The 20929-nt window shown below is 36.9% G+C and overlaps 1 protein-coding gene and 1 long non-coding RNA gene across 5 annotated transcripts in view; both read right to left on the reverse strand.

Annotated features, from left to right (window-relative positions):
- LOC143304168 (uncharacterized) overlaps positions 1 to 12122 on the reverse strand; it is a 105816-nt gene extending 93694 nt beyond the window's left edge. For all 3 annotated transcript variants that reach the window (XM_076626537.1, XM_076626535.1, XM_076626536.1), the window contains exons 1-2: positions 12060 to 12122; positions 11452 to 11574 (exon numbers count right to left, since the gene is read on the reverse strand). In XM_076626537.1, coding sequence (XP_076482652.1) covers positions 11452 to 11574; positions 12060 to 12107 — 171 coding nt within the window. In that variant the 5' untranslated portion in view covers positions 12108 to 12122. The remainder of the gene's footprint in view (positions 1 to 11451; positions 11575 to 12059) is intronic.
- Positions 1491 to 11077, reverse strand: LOC117163025 (uncharacterized). 2 transcript variants are annotated; one of them, XR_013060868.1, is made up of 5 exons: positions 11034 to 11077; positions 10870 to 10958; positions 10544 to 10765; positions 1960 to 10442; positions 1491 to 1892 (listed from the first exon to the last, which is right to left on the reverse strand). It is a non-coding gene; the product is annotated as an uncharacterized LOC117163025 (long non-coding RNA). The 2 variants fall into 2 exon arrangements; XR_004465398.2 differs by lacking the exons at positions 10544 to 10765; positions 10870 to 10958; positions 11034 to 11077 and having other exon boundaries at positions 1491 to 1742; positions 1835 to 1892; positions 1960 to 2095.
- Positions 12123 to 20929: the final 8807 nt, after the last annotated feature.

A 20929-nucleotide genomic window follows, 5' to 3' on the forward strand; every position in this document is an offset into this window, starting at 1 on the left:
CTGCTGATAACGTAACGGATGACGAAACTGACGGACCGAACACGTCACAAAGACCACGAGCCGCATCTAGCCGCGCCGCGATTAAACCAATAAACAACTACAACGAAGATCGAGGGCTCGAGGCAGATAAGGCCATACGAACTGTCGAGACACTACGTGGTCAAGATGACGTAGGCGTTGAAGATTTCATCTTATCGGTCCGCAAAGCAAGAGCTAGGTGCAAGGCAAGTGACAGAGAGCTATTATTAGATCTCATACTGATCGAAAAGATTACCGACAACGCGAAACGAAACATACGATATCTAAAAATCAACTCGTTCGAAGACTTATATTCATGCTTAAGACAACACGTATTAACACCAACAACTATTAGCAACTGTAGGGACAAATTAAACAATTTAAAACAAGGGGCAACAGAAAGTGTACAATCTTTTAACTCCAGATTCCGACAACAGCTAAACGAATTAAATTATGCAGTCCAAAACGAAAACCGCACACCAACAGAACGACGCGTAGCTATAGATATTGAAGAACGCGAAGCACTTAAAACATATTTGCTCAACTTACGATACGAGATAGGACAGATGGTGGTATCTAGCGATCCAAAGAACCTGAACCTTGCCCAACAACTAGCAGCTGATAGAGAACAATGGTTACGAGATGCAAATCGTGTTGCCAACCGCCCAAAGAATCAATCTCACAACATTACATTAGTATCCAAGCGAACTACTACCGATTCACAGCCATAAACTTTTGCTCAGCTACCTAGCCGACCATTAGACAACCGCATGAAACCGAAGTGTCCAAAGTGTTTACGAATTGGACACACAGCCGAAAAATGCTACTCTCGAAATTTTCCAAACCAATTCATATCATACACAAAATAATAGCAAATAGCAAGTACATGCAATAATAAATTAATAGGGAAAATAAGAAAGGTTAATAAACACAGGAATAGGTTAGAAATTAATCAAGATAGACTAACTAAATATTAACAACATGACTGAACTCGGTGCAAAAGAATAAAGTTACGCTACACAAAATATCTGGTAACACAATACACAAAAAACATTAACTAAATTAAACAAGACTTATATAAATGCAAGTCACGTATAATCAAAACAATGACTATCGAAATTCGATAACAATACAATCCATGCTATCACATTAAGGTAGCACACGGTATTGACACACACAATATCATGAAACACAAAACAATATTACAAAAACATTACTAAGTAAAATTATAGTGATTAACAATTAATTAACTATTTCAACGACACGCTACTGTTGACATTAAACCAACGCCATACCAAAGATACACGCGAGCGGCCATGTTGAAAAATTCGTCGCGCTCACATCCAAATAATAGCCAATAGAATGTAATACAGCATCATAATAGTAATGTTAGGTACTAATAAAAAAAAAAACAACAACAAAAAAAAGGGGAGAGAGTTAAGGAAAATACATATAATAAATAACAACTAACATAATCATAACATATTATATATATTATATTATATACAGAGATACAGTATTCATACAAGGAACAGGTCCGAATGAAACATATATATATATAAAAAAAAAAAGAAAAAAAAATATATAATATATATATTAACTATTTTTGTATGTGTGTATAGAACTGATGGCGAATTCATCAACCATTCTCTGAACGACGGATGGAAGAACATGTAGATGTTGTCCAGACGTTTCACGAGGAATCCAGAGAGCATTTTGAATCTCTGCAGAAAATCCTTCCATGCATGTTCGTTTACAAAAATCTGACAGACATCGAAAGAATTTTTTTTTTATTCCAAGGAATAGCAATCCGTACCATAGAACTGTAAAGCACCTGTACGCCACTCACGAAACCAAATACTTTCGCTATCCACCTGTAAACAAATGACATTTATAACTGTGCATATAACTTTCACCTAATGTTTAACAATATATACATACACGCATGTTGTAAAGTAGGCGATATCTATTGATAATCTAAGTGACTCGTAAAATAAGTCGTCATATTTACCATTGCACGCACATATATATATATATATATATATATATATATTCAAAGACAAGCTATAATTGTAATAAAAAAAAAAATAATAATAATAAAAAAAAAACAACACAAAAAAAAGCTAGGTGCAAGGCAAGTGACAGAGAGCTATTATTAGATCTCATACTGATCGAAAAGATTACCGACAACGCGAAACGAAACATACGATATCTAAAAATCAACTCGTTCGAAGACTTATATTCATGCTTAAGACAACACGTATTAACACCAACAACTATTAGCAACTGTAGGGACAAATTAAAGAATTTAAAACAAGGGGCAACAGAAAGTGTACAATCTTTTAACTCCAGATTCCGACAACAGCTAAACGAATTAAATTATGCAGTCCAAAACGAAAACCGCACACCAACAGAACGACGCGTAGCTATAGATATTGAAGAACGCGAAGCACTTAAAACATATTTGCTCAACTTACGATACGAGATAGGACAGATGGTGGTATCTAGCGATCCAAAGAACCTGAACCTTGCCCAACAACTAGCAGCTGATAGAGAACAATGGTTACGAGATGCAAATCGTGTTGCCAACCGCCCAAAGAATCAATCTCACAACATTACATTAGTATCCAAGCGAACTACTACCGATTCACAGCCACAAACTTTTGCTCAGCTACCTAGCCGACCATTAGACAACCGCATGAAACCGAAGTGTCCAAAGTGTTTACGAATTGGACACACAGCCGAAAAATGCTACTCTCGAAATTTTCCATTCGCCAGCCAAGGAAAGATTCCACCTCGAGTAAACCAAACAACGGAGAACCCAGAGGAAGCTTACCTCGAGTTAACTGCACCACCACCGGAAGATTACTATCAATCGTACTGCAACGAAGAGACGGAGGAAGAGCCAGATTCCTCATCGATACCGGAGCAGGAATCAACCTTATAAAAGAAAAAGCCTCACTAAACGTCCAAACTTCTAACCCAAAAACCTTCCTAATGGGAAGTGACAAACATACCACTAACAAAATTTGCAATTTAACCATGCTCAAGAAAAATCATCAATTCTACGTAGTCCCTAACAACTTTCCCCTAATCGAAGATGGAATAATCGGACTCCCATTCCTTACAAAGTATCAATACAGCGTCACTAACAATAAACTAACCTTAGACGAAATTATATTACCATTCCAGGAAACCGATAGCAAGATAAGACCAGGCGAAACTCTAATCTCAGCCCAATACATCGAAGGAAAGCCCACAACAGTATGTTTCATCGACACTGGTAAGCAAATCTGTCACATTACAAACGAAATAGAGAAACCCGATAAACTAAGCCAAATTAATAAATTCGCACAAATAATACGTACCAAACATATTGATCCAGAACTTCGAGAACCCCTTGAGAAAATCCTCATCAATTACTTAGACGTTTTTAATATGGAAACAGACTCATTACCATGTACCAACTTGACAGAACATACAATCACACTCAAGACAGACAAACCTATAAACATCAAATCTTATAGACCGCCCGAATGTCATAAAAAGGAAATCGAGACTCAAATCAACGACATGTTAGACAAACAAATCATAGAACCATCGGACAGTCCATATAACGCACCAATTTGGGTAGTTCCAAAAAAATTAGATGCATCAGGCAAACAAAAATGGAGAATCGTTATAGATTTTAGAAAATTAAACGAGCAAACAGACCAAGACGCGTATCCTTTACCAAATTCGGACGAAATACTCGAGCACTTAGGCAAAGCTAAATTTTTCTCGGCCCTAGACCTCTCGTCAGGATTTCACCAGATACCTATGGAGCAAAATTCCAAAAAATATACTGCATTCTCAACCCCACAAGGTCACTTCCACTATAATCGCATGCCCTTCGGCCTTAAAAACGCACCGGCGACGTTTCAACGTATGATGGATACTGCGCTACGGGGGTTAATAGGAAATAACTGTTTCGTATACCTGGATGACATTATAATATTCGGGAGCACCATCCAAGAACATAACCGAAATCTAGCCATTATACTAGACAGACTACAAAATTTAGGATTAAAAATACAACCGGACAAATGCGAATTTTTGAAACCGGAATTAGAATACTTAGGACACGTAGTAACAAAGGAAGGAGTAAAACCTAATCCCAAAAAGATTCAAGCCGTGAAAGACTTTAAAACACCAAAGACCGCGACCCACATAAAGTCATTCTTAGGACTCGTTGGATACTATAGAAAATTTATACGTAATTTTTCTAAAATCGCAAAACCATTGACAGATCTCACAAAAAAGGACACTCCATTCTACTGGACCGATAGACAACAACTTGCATTTGACACACTAAAACAAAAACTCTGCGAAGCCCCTGTACTACAATATCCAGACTTTGACAAAACATTCACATTAACAACAGACGCAAGTAACGAAGGGTTAGGAGCAATACTCTCCCAAGACGGACATCCATGCTGTTATATATCCCGAACTTTGAACCCTCCTGAAAAGAATTATTCCACAACCGAGAAAGAGTTATTAGCAATAGTATGGTCAATCAAAAGACTAAGACAATACCTACTTGGTAGAAAATTTAAAATTCAAAGCGATCATCAAGCCTTGAAATGGTTAAAGAATGTTAAAGACCCCTCATCGAGACTCATGCGATGGCGTTTGAGACTCGAGGAGTACGATTATGAAATCGAATACAAAAAAGGAAAAGAAAATACAGCTGCAGATGCTCTATCCCGATTGTATCCTATCACTAATGAAGAAATCCAACCCAATGTAGAAAACCCGGACTATTATGACGAGTATATAGACTGGAAAATCAATATCACCCCAGCTCCGATAACCCAAAAACCTAACAGACCACACTTTAAACAAATTACAAAGACCGAACTGGGAGACTTTAACGAACAGCATTGGTTGCGTCAATTAACCAAACACTTTATTAAACACCGAACCGGACGCTTACAAATAGGAATAAACGACAATAGCTTCAGCACGTTAGAAAAGGTAAATATTCAACTCATGCTAACGTTTCTAACAACTAGATTCCCTCAAATTAAATTAATATTTGGACAAGATCCGCCAGTAGACTACGATAACGAACAAAAACAAACGATACTACGCGAAAATCATAACGAATTAGTAGGACACTTAGGTATACACCGCACCGTGAAACGAATACAAGAGCACCATCACTGGACAAACCTAGAACAAGACGTTACAGAATTCATACAAAACTGCGAAACCTGCCAACGAGAAAAGCTAAATCGTATCAGGGCCAAGGAACAACCTATGATAACTGACACACCCCTTAATCCTAATGACAAAATCGCAATGGACATATTCGGACCTCTCACCAAAACCAAACGGGGCAATCAGTTTATCCTGTCTATCCAAGATCAATTAACCAAATATCTCATCCTCATACCCTTAAAAGACCAAACAGCCAACTCAATCATTAACGAACTTTTGGATCACTATGTGTACATATTTTCCGCACCAAAAAGTATTCTGACGGACATGGGACGAAATTTCGTATGTAAATTGATGGACACATTTGAAAGGGCTTTCAAAATCCGACACATAAAAACCACTTCTTTCCATCCACAATCTAACGGATCCCTTGAACGAACGCATGCCGTAGTAAAGGACCTTATTCGAACTTGTACGACCGACCGACAGAACGACTGGGATGAAAACTTAAAATTAATATGCATGGGATATAATACTTCAGTACATGAGACGACCGGACATACCCCATTCGAACTAACATTTGGACGACAAGCTAACATGCCATCCTCAATATCAACCACTCCTAGCCTAACCAGAGAACAATTGTTTAACCTCTGGAAAAATCGACACAACGCCTATATAGCTAAAGCAAGACGAGTTACCGAATCTAACAAAAAGCGATACCAGAGGGATCAAATGCGAAAAATTATTAAAACACAGACGATATTCCGAGTAAAAGATAAAGTATGGGTACATAACGATCACAAAACTAACAAGCTAGACCACGAATGGCTAGGACCTGCAGAAATCCTCTCATCCAATCCACCCACCTATCTTATCGAATATTCCAACGGTCACACGCAAAGAATCCACGGTAACAGGCTAAAACCCTACCTTTCAGGAAGAAGACCATAATATGGATCATCATAACACTCGAGTACATTAGAAGCGATCTAGAAGTAAAACCATTGAATTACGCCAACATATTCCTGGAACACATTGACAATTGCTATCTGTACAACGAACAAATAGATATCACCCTTATAGTAGGCCTTAACGATCCAATTGACCAAGTTAATAGATTACAACGCGTAATAGATTTAATAGACCGTCAATGTAAACCACCTTGCGCTTACATACCAGAAATAAGCAGCCTAAAATTTAAGTACAGAAATCTTCAAAACCTGACTAGGCAACTCAAATTATTATTGCGTTATAAAAGCAAACGCGGATTGCTCAATGTCATAGGCTCAGTATCCAAAACTTTATTCGGAACTCTCGACGAAAACGATTTAGAACTCATTAACAAGAACATCGATACATTATTTGATTCCAACAATAAAATAAAAACAATTCTTAGTAACCAAACCGCACTCATCAAACGCGTGCTAGACAATACCAAAACAAATCAACTTGAAAACTTAGCCAACGATATACACAAGATTGAAAACCACAATGAAAAAAACGAAATATTAGTCTCCCTATTAATTCAAACCGAATCTACCATATCAGAACTCCATATAAACATCGACGAAATTTTTAACACTGTTATGTTAGGGAAACAAGGAATCATAAACCCACAACAATTCTTAAAAACACTTGACCAAATAACGAGACAAAACTTTATGACTAACCATATCGAACCTTCAGTTCAAAACTTTCAACTAATTCTAGATCTAAGCAAACTAAAGGTATGGATAAGAGATAACAAACTTATATATACAATAACTGTGCCGCTTTTGGAAAACAATGAATGGAAAATAACTAAAATTTACCCGATACCTTCCAAACAAAACTCTGTATTCATTGCGCCTGTAATAGAAACTGATTTGATACTAACCGACTCAGAACAATACACCTTTGTCGATAGTCACTACTTAAACAAATATTGTAAACGAACGGCAATCATCCACATTTGTAAAAGAACTCAACCGAGTCACAATAGAATCAATTCACCTGAATGCAGATCAGAATTAATTACTAATCGACAGACGGTCAAAACTTGCCCGACTGCTGTCTTCAAGCTGGAAGAATTGACGTTCGTACCTTTGCAGACGGAAAACCATTATATTATTATTCCTGCGAAAAATGTACAAATCGACGTGTTATGTAAGACACATAAAATCCTAGAAATTAGACAACCAAGCTTAATTAGCAGTAAAACCGGGTGCATAATCACATACGATCATAATATTATGAAAATAGGATGATCACATAAAAATATCTCTTACGAAACCAAATTTAAGAATAGCATATACAGCTTCGAAGAAACAGATGTTCCAATATTAGAGAAAATATTAGAAACAGCTCCAAAAGTAACTCACAATTTTAACCAATATAAAGCCAACCTCGACACATTACAAACACAAATCAGTACCCTGCAATTTGAGCGACGCATAAATTCATTGAAGGAATATGGCATATCCACACTACAAATATTAGGAATCATAGCCCTAGGACTAGGAACAATATATGTAATGTACAAATGTAAACTTTTCGAATGTCTACGCCGATCATTTCCTAAAAATGTACGTATCAAAATACTCTGCCCTACCGCTCGCGTAAACAGGATCGATCAAACATCAACAGTACCAAGGACGGTCACCTTCCAAAATATCACCGAAGACGAAGATGAGGGGATCATTCAACTTAGAAGCCCCACCAGAGCCTTACGCTTTAGCGGAGCAAAGCGAAGCTAAGGAGGGGGGAATGTCACGGTGGTCGTGAGAACGCAACGAAAGGATGGTTATGCCTCACATACCTTGGTCAGCAAAATGATGGCTAAGCAGTAATAGAAACCCTATGTGACCGGCATCCAGCGATAGCCCCTCCACAGGAGCCGGGTCCTTGATATAAAAAAGTACCTCTCGAGTCGTTGTAAGAACATTCTTTTCTGTGCTGTTTGACCATTCTGTATTGTTACTGTGTCAGTGTTCAATAAATTTTCTAATAACAATCAAAATTTAAGTACGAATTTCTCACCTTGCGTGCGGAACGTGAAATTACCCCGAATCGACGTGACACTACCATAGAAAAGGAGTGGCTGGCAATTGTTTACAGCGCAATGCACTTCCGACCGTATCTTTACGGAAGAAAGTTTACCATCGTAACCGATCATAAACCTTTAGTGTGGATGCATTCTATCAAAGATCCTACTTCCAGAATTTGGAAATGGAAATTAAAATTATCGGACTTTGAATTTGATATTGTATACAAAGAAGGCAGAGCGAACGTAAACGCAGACGCAGGAACCTTCCAGAAGTATGTTTACCAATCAGAAAGAGAGAGGAAGTCTCACCGATTCGCTATCCTGTCCCAAAAAGATTCGAAATAGACACGTCAACGGAAGACTCTCCCGTATTCGAAGCCAAACCACGCGTCTTGCCTCAACCCAGTGATTCCAAAAACCAAGGAAAGGGTTTTACCCGAAAACATTTTACAATAGAAGAAACCCCCATAAAATATTTAGACCAAGCACTAACAGAAATCAATGTAAGTACAGACAGAGAAATAACCAATCGAGAAAAGGAAGACACGGACACGACAAGCGAAAAAGAAACCTCCACTGTAGTTCCAGAACTAATTCAACAACAAGAAAAGGACACGAGACCTACGATAATTGCGGAACTAAAAATTTCGGAAACCCGAGACTCAATTGCAAGAGTAAGTGACCATAAAGTAGTATTTATAGATATACACGGCAAACCGATAGATAAAGGAGCCTTAGAAATGAAGGAAACGGGAAAATTGCCTCGTTATGAAGATTTAATGTTAGAAAAAGCAAGATTGAATTACGATTCCGGAAAATACATTGTATCCCTACCGATAAAGGAAAATAGAAATATTCCAATAACACCAGACAATTTATTAAACTCGCTAAGATCTCTATTAGACGTAGTAAATGAAAAACAGTTAACTTCGTTTAGCATTAGCAAAGGAAACTTGGAGGAAATACCCTGGCGATATACAATCAGAAAATTAAAGGAAATATTTATGGAAAAAACCTTATCCATCACCATTTGCACTGGAGAAGTAATTACTCCACCTGTGGAAGCGCGGAACAACATAATACGAGAAAAACATGAATCAAGCGTAGCAGGGCACAAAGGAATTACCAAAACTTATCAAAGAATACGACAACACTACTATTGGGAAAATATGAAAAAGGAAATTCAAGATTACGTAAGAACATGTAAGGAATGTCAATTAAAGAAACTCACAAGAATAAAAGCAAAACAACCAATGGTACTTACAGACACACCAGGTAAAGCATTCGATAAAATTAGTATGGATATTGTAGGACCATTACCAAAAACTCAAAAGGGAAATGAATATATATTAACCATCCAAGATTTATTAACAAAATACTCAATTGGGATTCCACTAGGAGGAATCTGTTCAGCCGAGATAGCGGACGCTTTTGTAAAGCGATTTATTTGTCGTTTCGGATCACCGAGAGCTATTCTCACTGATCAAGGAACGAACTTTACATCCTCACTAATGAAGAAAGTAGCAAAGAGATTCCGCATCAAACAATACACCACGACGGCATATCATCCACAAAGTAACGGTTCAATCGAAAGATCTCACCACGTACTGATTGAATATCTCAAATTATACATTGAAAATTCCAGAAATTGGGACGAATGGGTAGAATTAGCTATGTTTTCTTATAATACCTCTGTACACGAAGGAACGAAATTCTCCCCGCACGAATTAGTTTTTGGACATTTAGCCAGAGAACCTACTGGTGAAGTAATAATCGAAGAGAACATGGAACCAACATACGCAGAATATCTCGAAGACCTGTTCGATAAAATTAACACCGTACAACGAATGGCAAGAGAAAATTTAATAAAATCCAAACTAAGATCAAAAGAATATTACGACCGACGAATCAACCCGCAGGATTTTAAAGTAGGAGATTCGATATATTTACTAAAAGAACCCAGTAAAGGAAAATTCTCCGATCAATATACTGGACCATATAAAGTGCTAGAAATCCTGCAGAACCAAAACGTCAAGATTGAAGTAAAAGGGATTCCGCGAACAGTGCACTTAAACAAGCTAAAACTAGCGCATAATCGAAATAAACAATGAATAAAGTGATTTCAGTGGGCAACGTAGTGCAGTAGTGTATGTTGTAGTGCTGTTTGTCGAATAATACAGATATCGAACACCTAAAAGGAAAAAGGGAAAATTATTATATGTGTTTCAATTATTGCTTAAATATAAAACGTGTTAACTCAATGAACAATTAACTAGTGAAAGTGAAAGTTACCTTGTGAACAAGTGATCAACATACAAGAAAGTGTACGTGCAAGTATAGGTTATGGATCGTTGTTCGTGGAACATAATGTACGACAGCTACCTAAAATAAATGAATAAATTAGTCTCAATTGTCTCAGTGCAAAATACGAGGTTACTAAGTGTTATAACTATATTGTGGATAAATCAAAAGGAAGTGTGACACTGTTCGTGGAATAATACAGATAGGGAAAACCTAAAAAAGAAAAAAAAAGGAAAATTATCATGTGTACTCCAATTATTGTTTGAATATACAACGTGTTGATTCAATAAAATTAAAAGAGTGAAAGTGAAAGTTACCTTGTGAACAAGTAATCATCATACGAGAAGGTTTACGTGCAAAATAGGTTATGGATCTCTGTTTGCGAAACACCATGTACAACAGCCAGCTGAAAAATAAATGAACTAATTAACTTCAATTGCCTTAATGCAAAATACAACAGTACTAAATGTTATAACAATACTGTGGAAGCATTGCACTGTTCATCGAACAACACAGATGGCGGAAACCTCAAAAGAAAAGAAGCTTATTACAAGTGCTCCAATTACTGTTTGAATGGGAAACGAGCTAGTTCAACGAATAACGAAAACAGTGAAAGTGCAACTTACCTCGTGAACAATCAATCACCATACAAGGAAGTGTACATGCATGGATTTCGCAGATTAACAAGAAGAAATAAAATAGCTGATAAATATAGAAAGTGGTTAGAAAATAATTAAGATAGATTAATTGAAAGTAAAAGGATATTTTATTATGTATTAATCTACGTAGCATTGTTATATTATTATATCTAACATGTAGAAGTGGATTTTGTAATGCACAATAGCGGTCGCACACACAATGCATTATACACATATTAAATTAAATGAATTAAACAGTACCTTTATAGCCACAGATATAAGACGATTGAAGACAACCGTAGTAAGTATCCAAGGCTTATCGAAGAATCGGATGATGTTGTGGGAATGATCTAGGTAAGTGATGCAGCATCGAAAGAGTAGAATCTGAAGAATTACAGACAATGTTAATCTAACAAATAGATTTTAATCACTAATAAAGAAACTAATTCATATCATACACAAAATAATAGCAAATAGCAAGTACAAGGAATAATAAATTAATAGAAAAGAATGAGAAAGGTCAATAAACACAGAAGTAGGTTAGAAATTAATCAAGATAGACTAACTAAATATTAACAACATGACTGAACTCGGTGCAAAAGAATAAAGTTACGCTACACAAAATATCTGGTAACACAATACACAAAAAACATTAACTAAATTAAACAAGACTTATATAAATGCAAGTCACGTATAATCAAAACAATGACTATCGAAATTCGATAACAATACAATCCATGCTATCACATTAAGGTAGCACACGGTATTGACACACACAATATCATGAAACACAAAACAATATTACAAAAACATTACTAAGTAAAATTATAGTGATTAACAATTAATTAACTATTTCAACGACACGCTACTGTTGACATTAAACCAACGCCATACCAAAGATACACGCGAGCGGCCATGTTGAAAAATTCGTCGCGCTCACATCCAAATAATAGCCAATAGAATGTAATACAGCATCGTAATAGTAATGTTAGGTACTAATAAAAAAAAAAACAACAACAAAAAAAAAGGGGAGAGAGTTAAGGAAAATACATATAATAAATAACAACTAACATAATCATAACATATTATATATATTATATTATATACAGAGATACAGTATTCATACAAGGAACAGGTCCGAATGAAACATATATATATATAAAAAAAAAAAGAAAAAAAAATATATAATATATATATTAACTATTTTTGTATGTGTGTATAGAACTGATGGCGAATTCATCAACCATTCTCTGAACGACGGATGGAAGAACATGTAGATGTTGTCCAGACGTTTCACGAGGAATCCAGAGAGCATTTTGAATCTCTGCAGAAAATCCTTCCATGCATGTTCGTTTACAAAAATCTGACAGACATCGAAAGAATTTTTTTTTTTAGTCCAAGGAATAGCAATCCGTACCGTAGAACTGTAAAGCACCTGTACGCCACTCACGAAACCAAATACTTTTGCTATCCACCTGTAAACAAATGACATTTATAACTATGCATATAACTTTCACCTAATGTTTAACAATATATACATACACGCATGTTGTAAAGTAGGCGATATCTATTGATAATCTAAGTGACTCGTAAAATAAGTCGTCATATTTACCATTGCACGCACATATATATATATATATATATATATATATATATATATATATATATATATTCAAAGACAAGCTATAATTGTAATAAAAAAAAATAATAATAATAATAAAAAAAAAAACAACACAAAAAAAACATATAAACTTTTTTTTTATATATTAATAATAATAATAAAAAGTTATTCTTATTTCTAATAAACCCGAGAGTAAGAAACGATTTAATAAATTGTTGATAGGAAGATGAACTGCCTAGTCGTCGTACTCACCCTCATCAAAATAACACACGGCCTGGTAGGATATGACTGCAATGGCAACCACCTCAATGTTACCACTATCTCTCTAAACTCCATCGGGGACTGCAGCATACAGCCTACATTGACTGAAACCCAAGATATTTATATACAATTACTTCAACTCTCAGAATTTGAATTTACCAACGTAAGGCAATGCAAGGTGCAAATAACTCGAATTGTATATTACTGTGGCATGCACTCTCACACGTCGGCAGTGCATAACGGATTCGCCGAATACCTCCATGAAACAACCGCCCAACAATGCGCAAGGATGCACCAAGACGGCACGTTTTCACTCGGACCACAAAACCTTATAGTTGGCCTAAAGGATAATGCAACAGAAACAAGGTCGCTTGTCCTAGCCGGCAAGCTAACAGACGACAGCAGCTGCCAGGGAACACAGTATGTAGACCCATACGGGAGCTGGGAAAAGGTCGTCGTACAAGCAACAATGAGGATAAGTTTAAAATCAGCAGTCGTGCCAGTACGGATCGAGGCGAACAAAATTCTACTGAAATCAGGAACGGTATGTACCTTTAGCGAAGGAAACTGTCTAGACGCTGAAGACGGATACACTTATTGGCAACCACAACCACCCTCACCATGCAAATTTGATCAGTACGATGTGCTATATGAAGGAATTGCTACAAAGATCCAAGAAATAAAAACCAACAGAGAATCAGCACAACCAGTTTACGCACTAACAACGCAGGAAGTAACATTTGCACTGACTAAAACCGGAGAACAGCCACTGTGTGGATATACCCTACTATCCACCGAACATCCCAAATTGTTCCTGTTAGAAACAACAAGAGGAAATACGTTCATCTCCAAAAGAAAGACAGCAGTCGAAAACTTGGACATATTCGCATACGTCAACTCAAAATTCATTTACGTAGAGAAACATATTAAACGACAAATGACAACATTGTACCATGATATATTGACACAAAGATGTACCACGCAGAAGAAACTAATAGAGAATGCTTTAAGCTTAGCAATCTTACTGCCCGATGAATTTGCATATACCATAACCAAAACCCCAGGACACATGGCCCTGATCGCAGGAGAAGCAGTCCACATAGTCAAATGCATTCCGGTACAAGTAAAGGTACGACATACAACAGAATGTTACTCGGAGCTACCCGTTTGGCAAGGGAATCGCACCGCATTTTTAACGCCAAAAACACACATTCTAACGCAACACGGAAACCACAGAGAATGTAGCGCGGTATTACCTACACTATACAATATCGACGGACTCTGGCACAAATTCGTACCAAAACCCATGGAAACAATTGCACCACAGGAATTCCGCCCGGATGTACGTCAAACGTGGCAATATTCAGCACCATCGTCGTTGGCCACGAGCGGAATATACACCCAAAAGGACCTTGATGCACTTCGGGACCACGTCATGTTCCCGGCAGAAAAATCTGCAGTTTTGAACACATTGGCCAGAGGAGCAACAGGAAAAACAATCGTCCCTGGAACAGTAAACATTCTGGGAATGATGGACGAAAACACATTAACGACAATAGCAAAAAATACCATATCAAGCTTATGGATTGGTTTCATGGAATTTGGAACCGTCAGTGCAGCAATATTTGGAATACTTGTAATATTTAAACTAATCAAGACGATAATAGATATAGCCATACATGGATACCAGTTACGTGAAACTTAGGGATGTGGAATCGCCCTATTAGGAGCAATATGCGGCTCAGTTACCCACCTGCTACTATACCTCAAAAGAAAACGAAATATCGATGATCAAACAGCACAACCTCAAGGGATATCGATAACACCGGTAGTCACTCAACAACCAACGCCATCTACATCCGCCTTGAGCGAACTCAGAGACACCATCAGTCAAATTCCCTTTGGAAATTTGAACTCCAAGGGCGGGGGTGTCACGTCCCGCGCTCCGCACGCGCCGTAACGAGAACAAGAAAACTATCCCATGCAAAACGCGCGAATAAAGATTTGAATGCACAAACGAACACACGGCGCTACGAAACTAAAGGAAGGATTAACAAGGCGAGGGCAACTAATAAATCCAATCAGTATAAAAAAAAATAATAAATGAAACCAGCTAACGGATTGAACGAGTTACGAATCAAACAAATAAACCGGGAAATAAGAATAACTACAAAAGGGGAAATAATTGAAACACCAGATATACATGTATATATAAATATATTTTAATCAATCAACTTGGAGAGTTACATATAAATATAAACATATATGCTAGACATGTAATGAACTAGTAAATACTAGAGTTAATGCTTATAATACTATGCAACAAATACAATATTATCGATTTGTTACGACCGTTCGAGGAAAACGCGTCAGGGAGAGGCGTAAATTCTCGCTACGATTCGGTGAATCGACGCCGCGAAGTAGTCGTTCCCCTGTTTCGATTAAGATAACAGAGGTGGTTAAATGAATATGACACAGTAGTAAGTTATATTTCACCGTTTATTCCAACAACTTATAACGAAGACAGTTACGCTGATGCGTATGTACGAGATGAGCGAGTGACTGATCTGCGGGTGTGTATACCCGGTGGAAGGATGTTGACCGTTCGAAGGATGTAAAATCAGTACTGTACTGGGAGACGATGATGTGTCGGAGGAAAGCTAAGGATGGGTGTGTCTAGCGCACGGGACCATCGGATTTGTTGGTGCCGATGTTATTTAGGAGAGTGAGGGAATAGGCTTCGTTTCTAATTGGTTAAACGAAGGATCTTAACCGCCCTCGAGAAAAAGTAGTTAGTGGGAGGACAATTGCAGCGTACGTGCGAAAAACCAACTTTCCTTAGTTAAGCCGTGGTAGACAATAGTCTTTGGAAATTCTTCCGAACCAGATGTTTGTTTTGTTTGAAGGACCTTTCCTAGGAAATCTATGAGATTTATGGAAGGTCCTTGAAACTATGGAGGATACGCTGCGAGTATCCGAAGACATCTGCTGGTTGCCACATTGCCCGCGGTGTGTGACCTCGGCTAGGTAGAGTGTTCCGCGACGTAACACAATTTATGAAATATAAGTATATACGAAGTTAAGACTTATTAATCAAACGAATACATAAAACATACAATAATGTATTATTAAAGAAATAAAAGTTACATTGTCAGAAACATATATATATGTGTGCGCATTCTATTAAACAGATACATACTTGAAACTAGCCTACGTTCCGGTAAAGAATTATAAATTAAGAACTACATTACGAAACATGCATGTCTGTATATATACATATATAAATTATATTAATGTATGCTCTTTCTACATTATTGATTCAAATCAACAATCTAAGATACATACTTAAAACTAGCCTACGTTCCGGTAAAGAGTTATAAAATAAGAACTACGCTACGAAACATGCATGTCTCTATACAAACATATAAAAATCTATATTCTAAACTACTACTAATCTATGTGCATTCTACAATCTAAGATACATATTTAAAACTAGCCTACTTGCCGGTAAAACATTATAAAATAAGAATTTGATTATGAAACATGCATGTCTCTATATAAACATATAAATAATCTATTTTTCTAAACTAAAACTACTATTAATAATCTACAAAAGAAATAGAACACACAACGCAACACTTGGGACTAAGCGACAACCTGTCGATAGCCCAAACGCTCAAAATAATTAACACCGCAACGATTCGAGGAATTGCATACAGAAATTCTATCATCAAACACAATTATGTAAACACATATTAAACGCACAATAATCTAGAAACAAAACCTTCAATACTATGTTGTCACAATACAAGATATATATGTATATATGAAATCAAATGATTGACACATAACCTCAAATACACAACACTATATCACTAAAGAATCTGAATGAAAATCACTTTGCCAGAAATATATACATATATACGTGTGCGTGTGCGTGTTCTATCTTATTAAAAGAAATTAATATAAAACAAATAATTAACATTTCATTTCGTATGAACACTATACGGGCAAGAGAAATAGGCATATAAATACGTATATACATATATATATGTCGGAGATGAAATGAAAACCGGAGCCTTCCCTATGCAATTTTGAGGAAGCCTTTTAATGCTTTAGCCCAGATCTTATCATAACTGTAATTAAGTAATTGTCATCTGTAATTGTTTGACATTTGTGAAAAGCGAAAGTGGGTTCGAGGTGACAACTGGTCGCTGAACGTAGCCACGGTCACGGGATAAACGTTTTGCCTGACGAAGGTGTGGATCGGTTGTATTGTTCTCCCTAGAAATCACATAGAATTGTACTTTAGAGATGTCGATATAATGGGACACACGTTGTATGAGGAATCAATCTCCAGACAGAAACTGCCTAGCAACGGCGTTTGGATCTTTCTCGATGTTTCCAAGGAGTATATAACAAACTTCTGACAGATATTGCCTAGCAACAACGATTGGAACCTTCTCGATGTTTCCAGCGAGAATATAACAAACAAAATGCAGTCGGATTACGAAAAAGATTTTATTCAGAGAGGCATTCGTGTGATCGCCTTGGAAAGTGATACATCGAGTAATTTTTCCGAGTGATTCGGCAAACGTATTTTTTTTGTGTTATAAAATTGTTTAAAGTTTTCCCGTTGACCGTGGATTCGTTTGAACCCCGGATCATTGTTTATAGCGTAAATTAAATTCAATATTTGTAAATTTATCAATCGTTAATTTTCATTATTCGTTAAATTAGTAAATCGTAAGATATATTATTCGTTTCTTTTATTGTTCGATAAAACTTATTATTCTTTAATCTAATTAATAATTTAATTTATCATTTGTTAATCAATCATATCATTTATAAAAATTCATTATTCATAATATTTGTAAAACCTTGTTTATTCGTGTAAATATATTCTCTGTTTTGTAAAACAATGGCTAATTCAAACGAAGAATCGTTGCGCGCCTTAAATCTTAATGTTAACCCGACATATATATGTACGTGTGAGTGCATATGTTTATATTATCGAATGCTCTATAAAATAAACTACTCGAAACAATAAATAACGCGATCAAAGAATTACAAAACATTAGCTATACTGAAGTAACACACAACATAAACATATATATATACGTATATTCACACGAGATATACTACTGTCACTTTAAAATAATGTTAATAAATAAATGTTCTGATTGCGGTAGAATAAGGAAAAACGAGCGACAGACGAAAATTTACTTCGATATCAAACAAAACTAAAGACCCGCCACTAAAACTTTACTGATGACATTTATGAGCAGCCATGTTGGATTTATACGCGTCATGGCGACAGGAATATTAGGGATTAATGGAAGTCAGGCGCGAGAAACAAATCATGAAAACACATTGTTAACACTTTTCTTTAATAAATTTTGTGCGCAACTACAAATGTATAAAAAATATATATATATATATATGTCGGAGATGAAAGGAAAGCCGAAGCCTTTCCTTGGAAATTTTGGGAACATCCTCTAGTACCTTAGCCTAGATTTTATTATAGTTGTAATTGCTTAAGATTTGTAATAAACGAGATTGGGTTCGAGGTGACAATCGGTCGCTGAACGTAGCCACGGTCACGGGATGGATGTTTTATCTAACGGAGGTCTGGAGTGGTTGTATGTGTTTTCCGAGAAATGTGGTTGTGGCGGCATGCGGCCTCGAGAGCGGGCCTAGCCACGTGTGATGTTGCCTCGGCAATGGGACATACATTGTATTAGTAATCAAAACTCCAGGCAGAAACTGCCTAGCAACGGCGTTAGGAACTTTCTCGATGCTTCCAACGAGTGTGCCTAGCAACGGCGTTTGGAACCTTCTCGATGCTTCCAAACGGGTATAGAAAACAAAATGCAATCGTACAGGGAGAAAAATCTCCACGAGGCTGGCATTCTTGCGATTGCCTTGGAGAGTGATACATCGAGCATTTTCGACGATCGCATTTGCGTCTAAGTTAGTTTCGCTTAGTAAGGAGTTATCCCGGTGACCGTGGATTCGTTTGAACTCAAACATTGCTAATAGTATTATTTAATTTAATTATTCGTAGATCGTATTATTCATTAGGCTTAGTGTTTGTTAGACTTATTACTAGTTGTACCTATTATTTGTTAAGCTTAGTGATAGACCTGTATATACGTGTAAATAAAATCTCGGCTTTGTGAAACGATGGCTAGTCCACATGAAGAGTCGTCGCGCGCCCAAAATTCGAATCGTGATCCGATATATGTATTGGAAAAGCAAGTGGAGGAGCTGAAGAGAGAAATGAAAGAGGGAAGGGAAAGAAGGGAAAGAAGGGAAAGAGAGACAGACAGAGAGAAAGGAGAGTGGGAATGGGAAAAGAAAGAATTATTGGGTAGAATCAGAAGAATTGGAGAGGATCAGGACAGGACAGAGAGAGAGAGGAAAGAAGAAGAAACATAGTAATCAAGGGAGTGGACTGGAACGAAGGAAGCAATGAAGAGACAGTAAAGGAGTTCATAAACGAAAAAATGAGGATAGGGGCAGAAGTAGAAAAAGCACATATGATGAAGGTGGGGTGGGGGGGGGGCAAGAACACAATAATAGTGGCAACGATGAAATCAATGGAGGAAAAAATAAGGATAATGAAGGAGAAAAGCAAATGGGAAAAGGGTGTATACATGGACGATGATCTGACAAAAAAAGAAAGGGATGGGAAGCAACACATAAGAAGGGTAGCCAGAGAAAGAATGGAACAAGGCGAATATGTAAGGACAGGATACAAGAAACTAACAATAGAGAACAAATGGTACAGGTGGAACGAAAACGGAGAGAGGCTGGAGGAAGAAAGAAAGAGAGGGCAAGGAAAATGAAAAAAGAGGAACAGGAGGGGGGACTACAATGGGGATGAAAACGTGCTTCTGAAATGTAGCAGGGCTAATAAGTAAGGACAAAAGAGAAAAGTTAAAATATAGACTACCCAAAGAATTCGACTGGAAATGCAGGGCAGCAATGACAGTAAGGAAAAAAGGAAGAGCAAAGGGAAGAATAACAACGGGTATAAATAAAAACCTAAGAGAAATAGGATATAAAGGAATTAGTGATAATATAGTTGGAAGAAAAATAATATACAATTACAAGACGTATAGGATAATGATGGTTTATAATCAAGATACATAAGGGACATGGAAAAAAATAGAGGAAAGAGTAGACGGAAGAGAAGAGGAAGTGGTGATCATCGGCGGAGACTGGAACGCATGAACGGGAGAAGAGGGAGGGTCGATAAACGAGGACGTAGGGAAAGAAAAAAACAGACGATCAAAAGACAAGACAATAAACATGGAAGGAAGAACACTGCTAAAGATAATCAATGGCAGCGATAAAGAAGGAGAGGAGCGGACCTATATTGGCGAGAGAGGAAACTCAGTAATAGACTATGTGATTGGCAATCAGGAGGCGACAGAAGAAATAATTTACATGAAAATAGGAAAAAGAACAGAGTCAGGCCACATGCCGTTAGAAATAGAAATAGGGGGGGGGACGGAATTACAAAGAAAATGAGGAAAAGGAAGAAGAAGAGAAGGAGAAGAGGGAATGGACAAACAAAAGTGTGGAAAAATACTTGGACGAATGTAAAGACTGGACCTGCAACGGAAGAACAGTAGCGGAAATGTGGACAGAAATCAACAAGAAGATAAACGAAGCAATGCAAAAGAAGAAAGTAAAGATAAGGAATAGAAAGAGAGGAAAAGAGAGATGAGAAGGAAGGTGACAAAGTTTATGAAAGGAAAATACAGTAGAGAAGCTCTTATGGAGGAAAAAAGGCATTCAAATAGAGGTGCAAACAAAGAAAGGAAAGATACGAAGAAGAAGAAATGG

This window comes from Bombus vancouverensis, unplaced genomic scaffold (genome assembly GCF_051014615.1).
Source record: "Bombus vancouverensis nearcticus unplaced genomic scaffold, iyBomVanc1_principal scaffold0025, whole genome shotgun sequence".
NCBI classification, from domain to species: Eukaryota; Metazoa; Arthropoda; class Insecta; order Hymenoptera; family Apidae; genus Bombus; species Bombus vancouverensis.